Source organism: Micropterus salmoides, unplaced genomic scaffold, assembly GCF_014851395.1.
Source record: "Micropterus salmoides isolate LMB-PRFRI ecotype aquatic unplaced genomic scaffold, ASM1485139v1 Ms_hic_scaffold_19, whole genome shotgun sequence".
Taxonomy (NCBI): Eukaryota; Metazoa; Chordata; class Actinopteri; order Centrarchiformes; family Centrarchidae; genus Micropterus; species Micropterus salmoides.
The window spans coordinates 27,610,570-27,625,063 of NW_024041039.1; the positions used below are offsets into that span (position 1 = coordinate 27,610,570).

The following is a 14,494-nucleotide window of genomic DNA, read 5'->3' on the forward strand; positions in this document are numbered from 1 at the left end:
GAGCTCGCCTGGGAGCCAAGACATGAAGTAATGGACGAGCAGAGCACCAAATTTTAAAATGCGCTCTTGTCAAGATGCTCTCTGGGGCAAGATGTACTGGGAAAAAAATAAATAAAAAAATTCAGGAAGGGGAGGAAATTGGTCGAGCTATGGAGAATAAGGGAAAGACTGCTGGAGAAGTGTGGCTGGAGACAGTAAAAAAATATTAATCTACTTAATCTATCATAAAGTCATACACTTTTAATCTTCTTTATGCATAACCAATTCTGCCATTGATGTAATATGAATGTATTTGCTGAATAAATTTGTTTTCAATTATTTTACTGAAACACGTTTTCCCCCCAATGTTTCTAGAAACTGTCTGTAACAACTGAAACCACTGGGAAAAAAATTCAACAGATCTCATCCCACTTGTTTTAAGAATATAAATAATTCTTTAAATTGTATACTGTAGGCTATATACAAATGACTTAGACATTTGTTGTGTAAATATAGTAGAAAAGACAGGCTGAAACATTTTTCTGACAGCATGTCTGACACCTCATAGCACAGAGCACTGCTACAGCCCTGGTGGATTTTACATTCTTGGCAACTCGCAAATCTGCACTTTCTCTTGACTACACTTAAAATACTGTTTATATGTCTGTGTGAGTGCGCGTGTGCGTGCGTGCGTGCGTGCGTGCGTGCGTGCAGGCTGTCTGAACCGTCAAGAGAATGACAGTAAAATTGTTTCTCCAGACTTCAACACTATGCTCAGGTACCGGTGCACCCTTCAAAAGTTGCTCATTCTTGTCCCTGAGTGGAGCCAGTAAACAAAAACAGCTGCAAAAATAGCAATCTTCCAACATGGGTTGTTGCTACAGGCATGTTTGCCAGAAAAAACAAACAACATAGCAATAAACAGATATTAAATGCCATTACTTACTGGTTCTAAAGTTTATGGTGGGCTGTGTAAGTTATGGTTGAACAGTTTATCTGATCCATGGCCTGGAAAGACTCGTAAATGTATTAAGAGTTGTTCTCCTTGGCTAGAGCAAAACAACAAATATGTAATGTAAAACTAGTGGAATTTTGAAAAGTCCACTGCTGATATGAGAGACACATGTTGGAATTGCAAGATTGTATCCACTTGTCTCTAAATTTCATGCTTACATGTCATCCTTAAAGAGCCCTTCTTAAAATGTCAGGTTTTATGATCTCCAAACACTTGGGAGCCAACTTGTCGTCCACACAAGGACTCAGGGTCAGAGGCCACTTGCACAAACTAGTCAGTTGCCGAATGTACAATCAAATAATACAACTCACACAACAGCAGTGTTTAAAATTACAATTTCATGCTGTTTTTATTGGCAGCCACACTGACAAGAAATAATGAATACTGTCATCCTGGCTTCGCTCCGTGTCTTTGACAGTCATTCCCGCTGACTGTACTGCTGAGTGTCTAAATGGCCTGTTTGTCATCACAGTGTGTGTGAATGCTGGGGTCACAGCGAAGGAATGTGGTCATGCGCATATAACAAGCAGTCAGCAGGGAGACGATAAAAGGCAAGCCAAGAGAGAAGGCTGAGGAAGAATGACTGAGTGAACAGTGACCTCGTAGGAGTGGTGGACAGATGCTCAAACTATGTGAAATATATTGTGATAGTAAAATTAAAGTTAATGTGTTTGACTTACAGCAGCCATGGAGTTGATGCGGTCAATGTAGTAGTCGGGCCAGCTAGTGGCCAGCTTGTTGGGGTCCTCTTGCTCCTGTGCATGGACACAAAGACAGATTGAGTCACTTTAAAAACATTACAGTATAGCTCTGCCGATTTAAGGGCAAGTAAACGATGCATATTTAAACCCACTTCGGTAGCTAGCCAGCTATGTAGTAGTATAACGTCCCCATGTGTAATCATGCCTTGTAAGGTCTGATTGGTCAACGGTTTCTCAGACTGGGGGAAACGACCTTCAATGAGTGTTGTGGACGGCTTTTTAGAAGTCTTGAACCAGGCTACCCAGGAATATGATTTATAATGATTATGGTAAAAAATTGTTTCCTTGATTGAGACATTTGGTCCATGAAAAGATATCTGGCCAAAATGTCCACCTGTGTACAACAAATATCAAAAACCTATTGTGGCAAAAAGCGGAAAAAATCTACAGAAGACATTTATGCGCTATAGATGATTAATCCTCTTTCATTTTGGAACTTGATTCTTTTCTGCACATGCCAACGTTTTCACAATCTTTACACTTGTAAACCCACTACTGCAAAAGGTTTGCCAAGAGTGGTGAAATCATCAGTATGTAGTCCATTTCCTCCAAAAACCTTTATGGGGTGTGATGAACAAAGCAGGCTGCTAGTGTTAGTCTCTATACATTATTTTCAAAATATTTCACTGTCCTAGCATCATTTTTTCACTTTCTACCTGAGCTGCATACTTCAATAACCACATGAAGACTAAATAGATCAGGCAGTCCGGTCCACAACATCTCAGAGTTTTCACTTGTCTAAGCCTTTGTCACATGGACAAAGAGAAAAAGAGAGAGAAAGAAGAATCGCTTTGAGGAACGAAATGCACTCCACAATAGTTCACCAATAGTTCTGTCTGAGATCAATTTGTCCTGGCCAATCCAAGGAAGCGTGATGCCACGAGCAACCAAGGCACAGGGGTAAATGGAAACCATGTTCCGCATTACATCTGGTTTTGTTTAGCCCAGGATTAGAGCACTGGTGGAGCGTTGCTCTTCTTGTTACTTTGTGCACATCAATGGGAGTCGGAAACTTTAGAATGCCACATTAATGCAAAACGTGACAGTTTTGTGAGATTACAGAGACATTGTTTGCCAGTGGTTTAAGTGGATTTTAAATCGTTGTCAAAAATGTAACTATTAGAAGGGCATTCATGTTGCAGCAACAGCAAATCAACTCTCTCTGTGTTCCTTCCTTGCTATGGAAAAATCTATATTGTATGTCACCCAGTCCTTTGCTTTTAGCTGTGTAGTGCCATCATGCAAATATTGATACAACAGAAATTAAATTACCTTTTCTGTTGATTAAGCCAGACAAACTCTTTTCTGCACCACCCTGGATTGATTATCCCTAGTTTAAAAAATCATCTTATTACCTCAATGAACTTCAAGCCTCGGCATGAAAATTAGCTGCAGAATCCACAGATTTCTGAACCAACCACTCAAGCAGCTCCACTACAGCTTTTTGAGTTGAGTATAAGGTTGGTCCATGTGGACTTCAGTCCTTGTACTGACCACCGTTTCTGATCTACAGCACTCACTGCCAACATTTGAGCTCTACCTAAAGAGCTAAACTACAACAAAACTCACTGTACTACTCAGCTTGTGTTTTCAAGTTGGCTGTCGTTTCCACTATACTGCTGACACGCTCAGGACACGATGCCAGACAGATCCTGACGCTGAGATTAACAACTTAACTGCCTCTCTCTGGCCCTTCAGCCGAATTACCGCCGCCGCCGCGCCCTCAAAAACATGTTGAGTCCAATGCAACATTTACTCTGGCAGTTTCACGAGCCGGGGTAGAGCATTGTAATTTTCGTCTTGTTTTTGGACAAATGAAAAATTATTACAAGATGAGGTTTTTGGGGGTTTTTTTTGGGGGGGGGGGGTTCCTTGTCGTATCAGTCCATACACTTCCTGAATAGTTGCACTTCTAATGGAGTTTTTAAAAGGTTGAAGCAATGGCAAGTTGGTTCTTGTGTGCTGCTGTCTCGATCAAACCATTCTGGGAGTTAATCACAGTTGATGACTGGTATTAAAAACTTGTGATAAGAAGCCAGACAGAAAGAGCGGAGCCTGTTATAAAAGAAAAGTGCAAACAGCAGGCTTTTCATATGAATGGCGAGAAGGTTTGCGTTTCTGAAATGACACATATTGTATACGCATATATGGAGTGCTCTTCTGCTAGTGATCCTCTTCTTGGTGAAAACATTTCAGTCGTGTGCTCTGCTGCGACAGTTTAAGGTCAACCCCATCATTCTATTACAGCAATTACACACTTAACACTACACTGTACATTCCCCATGTCTGGTGACATTAAATATGATTTACAATCCAAGCTGCAGCAAAGGAGGGCAGGAATCCCCAGCAGTGTATCAGGTATATTTCTGTAAGGTGTTCCTCTTATTACAACCATCTGTTGAGTTATATGTTGTCTCTCTCAAGACCCAAATACCTGACTAAAGCCTGAGTTCAAGAATATTTCCCTGTGTGTTTGGCAGGCTTGCATTTGCAGACGCACCTGTCGAATGAGTAGATGAAATTACATATTTCAGCTCCCCTGCTGTCCTAAAGACTTGCAATGTCCTAAAAGGTTTCACTGACAAGGATAATGGAGCTCACATATTCCAAGACACCTATCCACATTTCAGGAACAACTGGGGGAGTCCAAATACTCAACTGGCCACAGTTAAAGCATTTTATGTGTCATGGGAGGGTTCTACTGTTTGCTTGACTCTGAAACTACTGAGCAAGAGCATGGGAGGAAGGTAAAGAGAAAAATACAAGCTGATATGCTGACTTCAGGACCCTGCACACTTCAACATGTGCTTCGTTTTCACTCCGCTGCACACCTACACAACAAAATTTGTATGTTCTGCACAACAAATCGGACAAAGACATATCACATATACATATCACATTCAAGTATTCCAGTCTTAGAGCTTTGGCAGCCAACTTGGCCAATGCATGTGTAATCAAACTGTTCTGGGTCTCAGACGGGCCAGAATCTACACAATTGAGCTCAGTGACATGCTAACATGTTTCCACAATATCTCCTGTTTCTCTGGCAATTGGTGCACTTGTGGGGCACCTCGGACTATGTTCCCATGTGCTCAGAGAGGCCCTGGGGGACCCTGGCTGTAATGTGCAGCACTGTACTGAATGAAATACTGTATATTCAAAGAGCACTTCATAAACTAAGGCCGGAAGCGCAAAAGACAAGAAAACAGCTTAATTAGAAGATATTGTATTTGGCAAAAAGTAAAACAGTCTGCAAAAAAATTTAATTGGTGTAGTTGGTGCTTAGATACCATATCACTGTGAAATTGCAGATCAAAACAAAGACTTGTCTGGGTTTCTTCCTATTCCCAGTGATACTTTCTGCAAACAATTTCAGAAGCAAACACTTATGATATAAATCACAAAATGAAAAAAATAAAGAAATTGGCACATGGGCTATCCAGTAATTACAATAGCACTTTGTTTCAGCAATATGTTGGAAAGCATTAGCTATTATTTAAGTGTATATATATATATATATATATATATATATATAAATAAATAAATAAATAATGATGCTGTGCAATGCGATTAATTGCATTGTTATGCACAAAATTGAATAATGAATTCTAAAGTAATGTGTTGCGCACTTTTAATTTAAATGTGCTGCTATATACACAAAAGTGCAACATGTGGTTTGCAAACACTTTGAACAAATACGGTGCTTTTTACCAACTATATTCCCTTTACACAATAGCAATAAAATATTTCTTGTACATTTCAACTTAAACATTAATGTAATCAAATCAAATATTAAACCAAAGCTATTTGACACTGCCAGGGCATTACCTTTTATCTAGCTCTAAGTCCAGAGCAAGGATCATAACATCATAACATGCTCCTTCTGAGCAACAGGTTAACATATATAAATCTGTTTTCTTGTTTTTTTCTGAACAGGTATCAGCAGCAACATTTTTCTTTTATCGGGGAGCAGCATAAACAGTCTACGTTCAGCAGCAAGTGTCCCTGTTAGAGGGAGGTCAAGTGGTTGAGCACAAGTGGTGGCGACAAGCGGGTGCATTCCAGTGAAACTGTCGCAATTATGTTCGCCTCACACACGCCCGTCGCCGCCGAAGTTTAAAATGTCTTGAACTTTTTGTATGCGACGCGCAGCATAAATCAATGGAAGAGAGACTAATTGATTGAGCTTCTTTATCGATTGTAAATATAAAAGTGGCGCCTCCAACAAAAGACGCCCCAGCTACAGATACCATCAAAAGGATATAACACACAATAAAGCCAGACGGCTTATTTCCACTGTGGTCCTTTTTTGGAAGGCAAATGGGTAGGAGCATCATGAAAAGGCAACCAGTTGGTTGTTAGCAGATTCCAACTAGACATTGATTTTCTTAAAAATATATAAATATATCTATAAAATAATAATAAATAATGTACATTACAGCAACAATGCATTGTACAATAATACTAATCATTACACATTCCTATATACCATACAATACTAGTTCCGTCACATCACTATACATTATATATGGAAATTCACTAAATATTGAATGGGCCAGTACAAAAGAAAATTAACAATGAGATTTAAAACAATAGCATATTGACAACATTTCATGCTATTTATGTTGTTATATTATTATATTAATTGTTATTGTGAGGGGAATCGGCCACTCAGCCATTTTTTAAGTGCGGACTTAAAACTAGCTAAAGAGTCAATCATCTTTATGCTCATCGGTAGCTATTCCACATAATGGCAGCTGAATACAGGAAAGTATCCTTCCTCAGACAACTCTTAAACCTAATGGATACCAGATCAGTTGTACTTCCTCTTGCGGTATAATTGTGGTATTCTCTAATTTTGGTAAAGTAGTTGTGCAGGTACTTTGGAGCTTCATTGTGTACAATCCTGTAAGTTTGACACATTTTAATTTGTGAAACTCGCTCTTTGCACATAGGATGGATATAGGCCGATAATTTCCTGGATCTAACTTGCTTCCTTTTTTATAGAAAAGGATAACTCTTGCCTGTTTAAAATCATTGGGATACATTCCCAAGCCAGTTGCGTTGGATGGGTTAAGTTCTTTAAGTTTCTTTAACACTACTTCCTCAGACACTATTGGAAAAGAGAAAGCATCAGCCTGGACCCCTTGTTTTAGATAGAAAGTCTGGACTTGGCTCTTTCCATAGTATCCTGACATACCCGCCAACTTATTAACCAAGGTTTTCATAACTGTTGTAAAATACATATTTAAACTGTCAGCTATCCTAGCCTTATCTGACGTAACCTTTCCTCCAATATCCAGGCTGAGATTACATGTTTTAGTCTTAAGCCTATCACTATACCCACTATTGGATATCTTTGACTTATCTGATACCAGAATGAGGTCAACAGTGGTTTGGGTGGATCCTCGCTGTTTGTGAGTTTCCAGAATCTATCACTAAATAGGACATCAACAGCAGGGAATTCACATGGCAGAGCATCCCCGCAAAACTAGACGTAGGCCTATTAGGTACAGTTATGTAGCCTATAATTTTAACTTAAGTGAAATAGGCTACAGCTGTGTAGCGCACAGAAGCAGTTGCCATGGTTTCTATCCATAGAGCCTGCCGTTTACTCACGGAGCACTTGTCTCATGCTCACATGAGGAGCCTAGAGCGACTCCGACATTCCTAAGACCGACATCTTCCCCAATACTAATCAGCGTGCAGTCTGTTGCTGTCCACTTCACTATGGCATTTGTTTACTTGTCTTGCTTTTGTTGATCTACTTCTCCCACACGCTGCATCCAACGTAGATTGCTGATTTGCAGGCTGATCAACATCCCACCCCTCATGTGATCCATGGTTTGACTGTATGTGTATTCAGAGCCAGTGAGCAATGGACTTTCAAACTTTGCTCCAGCTGTCATGACAATATGTTCCCATCTGTGCAACGAGGGAGACTGACATTCCAAAGAGCCAATCTCTCCACGGGGAATATTTATCTATGGAAGTCTCACCTAAAGAGACAGGAAATGGACAGGATATTGAATTCTCAAAGATTGTGTAACGCTTGCCACCTGTTACAGGTAGCTAACATTACACACGTTTTAGCACATGGTCTAGCAGACATCTTTGCCTGGGGTCACATTAGTTTAAATGATGGGGATAAAGCACACATGGCTAATAATTGAAGACATAAGCTGCTGCCATGTTATGAGAGGGCAACGTGTGAGTGCATATGGTACCATCAGCCAGCAGCAATGACATTCCCCTCATAGCATCAGAGATGGGGATAATACATAGTTTTTGGAAAGCAAAACAATTATACAGAAAATCCTGGGAGTTTTTTTCAGGGAAATTAAGGACAGTAGATAATGCATCACTGCTGATAAGGGACCATATTGTGTGATCATGGGCTGAAAACACAGTGTGTGTGTGTGTGTGTGTGTATCATTGCAGTGCTACTAATGTGAGTCAGGAGACCCTGCTTGGCTCCCACAACTGAACGATTATGAGGAGCTATTAGATGTTACATCGTGTACTCTACCTGGGGGCTGTTGGACGAGTCATGCTTGCAAAAACAAGTATACACACGTGTACACACACACACACACGCGCGCAACAACCCTCACTTACAGGCAGGAATGCAATACAAAATACAGAGATTGGCACATGCCATCTCCGTTTCGCTTGTGCTTGTGTATAAGCTATCCCTTCATTCTCACGCTCACCAAGAATGAAGTCCACTCTTTCTCGCTCTCTCTCTCTCTCTCTCTCTCTCACGCACACACGCCCAACACCCCTGGCTGTGGCTGAGATCAGAAGTGCATACGGTTGGCTTATGTAAAGCCCGAAGCCCTCAACAAGATCTTCGATTTAGTCATGGTACAGAGACCATATTTACGCTAATTCCCTTCCATCACTGCTGACTCATTATTTTGACACCGAATACCAGTGTCTGATAAACAAACTAAAACTGCTATTGCAGTTGGATGCTTATTTCCTTCATTCAGGCTTATGATCATTTAACTCATGTGTTCTGTATGTGCAACAACATTAAAGTTGAGCATTAATCAATATTTGTATTTTAGTAGTTAATCAAATGATTCTATGTAATACATAGAACTTGTCACCTAACTCGGCAGTAAGCAGCTCTATGGCACTTTTTAGCCTCTTTTAGTTCATTGGTTTGGCACCACAGGAACACCTAATGTATGATTCTGTCTCACTGTTCACCAACCCAGATTCCAGCAGTAGCAGGCAGTCACTTTTAGCAACCAAGCTCTGACAAAACCACTGTACACTACCTGCACAGCAACAAACAGAAGGCAGACAAAATTAGCAACAAGCCGGAGATGAAAATATACAACTAGCAACCCCTAATGTTACTCTGCGTCAGTAGCCAATTGACACTGTGTTGTGCATTTGCCTATTAAAAATGTAATTACAAATACAGAACTTTAACACCTTCCTAAGCTGAAGAAGATGAAGGGAAGCCTTTTTTGGTAAGACCAACTGAACATCTTTGTAGCTCCAGTGAAAACTGGAATTTCAAATGTTTATGAATTAGGGGGTTTAAGTGGTTTTATAAGCCTAAAAAAACAGGAGAATTTTCTCAATCCACAAATAAACAGTTCCTCAGTTTATGTGAAAACGTAGATTTGGAATATATGTTTTTTTACTGGACAACAAAGAAATGGAATGGCAAAGCTTGAGGGATTGGCGGTAAATGTGTTTGTTTTGTCAGTTTGTTTTGCAGGTGAACAAAGTTAGTTTGTCCCTTTGTCATGCCCTCAGTGGCTCCCTCCAAGTGTTATCTAACCACAACAACTGGAGCCATCGCTTGGCTGGAGGAAACAAGGGAACCAGTGTTTGTTGCTGACAGGAACGGCTGAGGGAAATTCTGCTAGCCTCTGCTCTCCATTCAAATCACTGTCATGCCGTAATTCTCAGGAACACAGAGCACTACTGTGTGTTGCATGTGAGTGGATTATGTCTGAATAACCTGCGAGTGCGCATTTTCCTTCATATATGGTTGTTCATGCCTTCCTGACTGTATATTCAAGCAGACATGCAGTTTATCATCCGATATTGTACGGCAGTTGTTTTTTCCCCTCAATCTCCATTACGCCGCCTCTATCCATGAATGAGGGACTTGTTTGGATTTTCCTCCGCCTTTCCGCTGTGCACTGTTACCCCAGTTTTGCTCTCTGTTTCCTGGCCTGGACACACGGCTGTTTTTTTTCCACTTTAGCCTCGCAGAGGAAATGATTTCTGACTGGGAGAGATGGGGGGAGGAACGACAAGCTAATACATCCTTACTCTGAACCCGGCTTTGCGCGCACTTCAAACCATTTTGGTTCCAATTCACCCAGGATGCTGCCAAAATTTTGTTTCCACTACCTTCTACTACAGTACAAAGAGTCTTCATAAACGTCTGTGGTTGTTTCAGTGAGACATTCAAAAACTGATATTGGAGTATTATTGAACCTGGGACTTTTATGTGGGTTCACATATGTAAATGCACGTTCTGCCAAAAACTCGACTCCCTTTGATACTACACATTGTATTCAAAGGACATAGCAAACTGCACATCCTTTGGTTATCATAATGTATTAGAAGAAAGATTATATCCTTCCTTTTGTATTATTTTTTACCAGTATTGCATCTCATTGTAAACCGGTGTGGTCCTCCAGCTTCCATCCTCGCCTTGACATCCCTCTAAACACACCACAATTCCACTGCTCTTCTTTTTCCTAGTAACTCAATACAAGTACAAACTTTTACACATGCAGGTGCACACACACATACAGACGGAGCGGTGTGTGTTGACTCCTTTTTAAAAAGGTTGTCAGAGCCTATCACATCGGCTAAGCTGAGCCTACATGCCTTGGAAAGAGAAAGGAGGGGTCCAATCCGCGTCCTGCTTCCAGCACAAAACCCTCAGCCAAAAAACAAATTAGCAAAGAGACGCTGGGGAGGGTTTATGACTATTTATTCAATTTGATACCGAGTGAGGGAGGGGGGCTGAATTCCCCTTTTCTGTCCAAGCACAATGTCATTTCCTGGTGGATATTTGACCACAAACTGAGACCAGAGTTGTTGTGGAGAGACAAGCTGAAGGGTATGAAGAGAACGAGAGATGTTTTGGCGAGGGGAAAGGGGTGAAAGAGAGGGCTAACCAGAATGTTCTAGTGCTTCCATGGTTTGTTGACTATTCTTAAGCAGCACGAGGAAATTGCTTGCTCCAACGTGGGGAGGGAGATTTGGAGATTGAGGGTCTTGATACAGGGACTGGAGGTGCATTTGTGTACTCTGTGTTGTTTACATGTGTGTACTGTATGTTAATGTACAATATTACCTGTAAATTATCATGCAATATGTAGCTAGCGTAATATGTGGATATGTTCATGTCAGTGCAGAAAGGAGAAGCGGGGAAAGGGGTTAAGTGTGTGGCTGAGTTGACTCAAAATGGGTTCTGGTAAAAAGCTGCCCTTGGTTTAGCTCTGTGTGGGTTCAGGCAGCCGGTCAACAGAGTGCCTGGAGCTGATAAATACAGTAAAGTAAGCCAGAGACCCACTCACCTTCTTTTTGCTGCAGTAGATTTGCCATTTCTTCTCATTGGGAAGAGCAAACATGGCCTCCCTGTTCTTATCCGTAAGGTCCAGTTCATCCTGCAACAACAAGAAAGGCGGTTTTATCCACACAGTATCCATTTTGAACCATTGCACTAACCATTCAATTGAACTTGATAAAAGATTATAAGATTTCCTTATGCAATGTCATAAATTGTAGAAAAACAATCATTAAGAAAAAAAAAACATGACAAATATACAGTACTATTCAAGCGCCATACAAAGTAATGACTGGGAGAAACATGAACATAATCACTGCATCCCTCAGGATACAATCCCTATTGTTTTGCTATCCCTATAACAATACAGAGTAAAATATTTTAGCAGTGACTGCAGATCACTGGGTGAGTCAAGTTTACACAGCGGCACTGGATTGCCCAGCCTTCCCCCCGTCTGACTTGAGAACTGGTCTCCTCAGACTACAGAGGAGTGTTTTAATATTCACCCTGCCGCTCTGCTCAATTCTTCGACTTAGTACGAGGAGCCTCCTGCACCTTTTGAAATGCATATGAGACCAGGAAACGAGTCTCCGTGTGCCAGAGAGGAAAAGCAAAGTCTTGGAGAGATGGATAAATCAGGGTTGAGGGGAGAACAGGAGAGATGGAGGAAGGAGACAGGAAGAGAGATGCATTAATAGAAAAACAGGAGGGCAAAAAGAGCAAGGGGCTATGTGGTTCTGGAAATGGATGAGAGGACGAGATGCTATATGCGCGAGGGCTTTGTGCTCAAGCTCAAACTAATCTCATAATGGTTTTGCTACCATGACGTCAGCCAGAAGTGCCGGGCCTCCCGGGCCCCCCAGAGTGAAGATGGCCACCGGTGCCAGAGGTGGGGCCCCTTAAAGCCGGCCAGCAGATTCACAGTTTGTTTTCATCCATTCAGCTGGACGGGGTGGGCCAAGGTGGTCCACATTCCAAGTATCTGACACTATGAAGAATGACATCATCTCTCACCCAGTCCTTTCATTGGGATAACCAGCAGCAGCATTATTGTGGCTTTGGCAAAAAAAAAAAAACCCTGCAGGGTGTGAACTTAAAGGGGGTCTCATACAGATAGAAGACACAAAGAAGCTTTAGAGTCTTTGGTCAAAGCGTTTTACATCTCAGCAGTGTGTGATTTCAATGATTAATTGTGACTCACACCCAGAGCATGCATTAATTGTAGCAGGCAATATAGACACTGGGTTGGACCACGATCCTTACTCCACATCCCCAGGCTTAGAAACTGAAGCCAGCTTGTCTCAGCCTGTTGCCTGGTTGCTGGGTCAAAGCCCTGCTGTCCAAGCTGCTGCTGTTTGGAGAAGCTGATACCGGGAGCTAGTGGGGAAATCAGTGAGAATGAGACCACTGGATCGGAGCCCAGCAGCTCAGCTCCCTGCTCCCTCTTGCTCGCCATCTCCCTGCCGCTACTCTGGACTGGATGTTTAATTATTGTCAGGTAGAAGTGATGGCAGTCTGCATTTGTATCAGAGAAAAGAGAGATTAAATCTAGGATTAGGACAATGGGTGGATGGAGGAAGGTTCATAGCATGCCAGCCAGAGGACTTCTCACTTTCCAGTTATGCAATAACCCACCGTTTTCTTCAACCTCCACGCCTTAAAATCTTGCACCTCCAATATCTGCACCACATGGCCTCTCATGACCATGGCAACACCCAAAAAACACCCAGTCCCTCTCTCAGTCTTCCAAAACAAGACCGAACCACTTTCCACTTGCTGTATGAAACCCTTTCTTGATGTGCCCCCGTCCTCCTTCGCCAGCATGCTCCAGTTGGGATTTCACATACCGGTAAACCAAAGCTAATATTGTTACACCTGCTGCTAGAGAGAGGGAAAAATACATACCTAAGGCCTCTGAACCTCTTTCAGATTTCCTCCAGAACTGCCGATCGAATAATGTTACAAATTAAAAAAGGGTGTTGCAAATGTGAGATTTGTCTGTCATGTCCGCTTCAGACTGACTGACATACCCGGTCATTCAATTTCCTGTTTCTCAAGACTGGTGGGCTTCTCAAATGTGCCGAGGTAATACAGAAGGTATGGTGGAGAGAGATAGAGCTTAGACAGCAAATTGAAACAACTTTTCTCAAACACATTTTCTCAATTCAACACATTTCGAAGGAATTTGATTTTATGTCATCATTCAGTGATTGAATGTTAAGTCTAGCCTGCAAAATCATTTTTTATGTGGAGCTCAAATAGATATTACTACATTTACATAATATGATAAAAGGTGTAGCCACAATCAATTGTATTCAGTAAGTACTTAACAAGATGAAAAGCTCAATGTCAATCTTATCTGTCTGTGCATACAGTACAGAGCTGGAGTAAGTACATGTTTAACATTAGCCTAGCTTAGTATAAAAACTAGAGGCAACTGTTTAGCAGCTAAACAAATTAGATACAAAATGGTAATTAGTGAAGTGAGAGTGTTTAGACAAAAGGTGAAGCAACATTTTCACCCTCGCTTACTCGTGCAAACTTGCCCCTTGGCTGTGTTTACTGGCGCCAAACAGCCAATTATACTCCTAAACTGGACTATAAAGGCGTTGCTGACACCAGTTCTGTATTTGAAGCGCAAAACGTGAGGTAGATATTAATCTTATCATCTCACATTTGGGAGCAAAGAAAATACATGTAGTTCTCAAAATGTTGAACTCTATCATCTCTAGATGCCAACATTTTAGAGTAGGAATAATTTGTAGAATGTGAAAGTGAGGATAGTTAACATGATGTACTGTAACACCCCACAGGGATTATGCTAAGGAAGATAACTTCATACATTTGCCCCAATCATGGCTTAAATATATGTGTATATTTATGTGTATGCCATAACAGGAGTCAAGTCAGAGCAGTGCGGGGAGAAAAAAAAAAAGTGCATGGAGATGACCTGCAGGAGGTACAGGGAACAAAGTATGGAGAAGTGAAAAGTGTGCACATTAGTGTGTGCATTTCAGATAAAGATAGAAGCGAAAACAAGCCGGGTCAGTGAGTGAGAAGGTGTGAGTGACTGGCATAGGAGTGGGAGTGGGTGTGACTCTGCGACAACTGATTGAGAATGAGGCTCCACCTAAATAGGAAATGTGTGTGGTCTGAGAATGACATCCTTTCACATGCTTGTGC

At 41.4% G+C, this 14,494-nt stretch overlaps 1 protein-coding gene across 5 annotated transcripts in view; it reads right to left on the reverse strand.

Moving 5' to 3' along the window:
- Positions 1 to 14,494, reverse strand: part of daam2 (dishevelled associated activator of morphogenesis 2) — a 93,219-nt gene that overhangs the window by 39,337 nt on the left and 39,388 nt on the right. For all 5 annotated transcript variants that reach the window (XM_038728644.1, XM_038728641.1, XM_038728642.1 and 2 more), the window contains 2 exons: positions 11,322 to 11,411; positions 1,675 to 1,749 (listed from right to left, as the gene is read on the reverse strand). In XM_038728644.1, the coding sequence (XP_038584572.1) occupies positions 1,675 to 1,749; positions 11,322 to 11,411 (165 nt within the window). The remainder of the gene's footprint in view (positions 1 to 1,674; positions 1,750 to 11,321; positions 11,412 to 14,494) is intronic.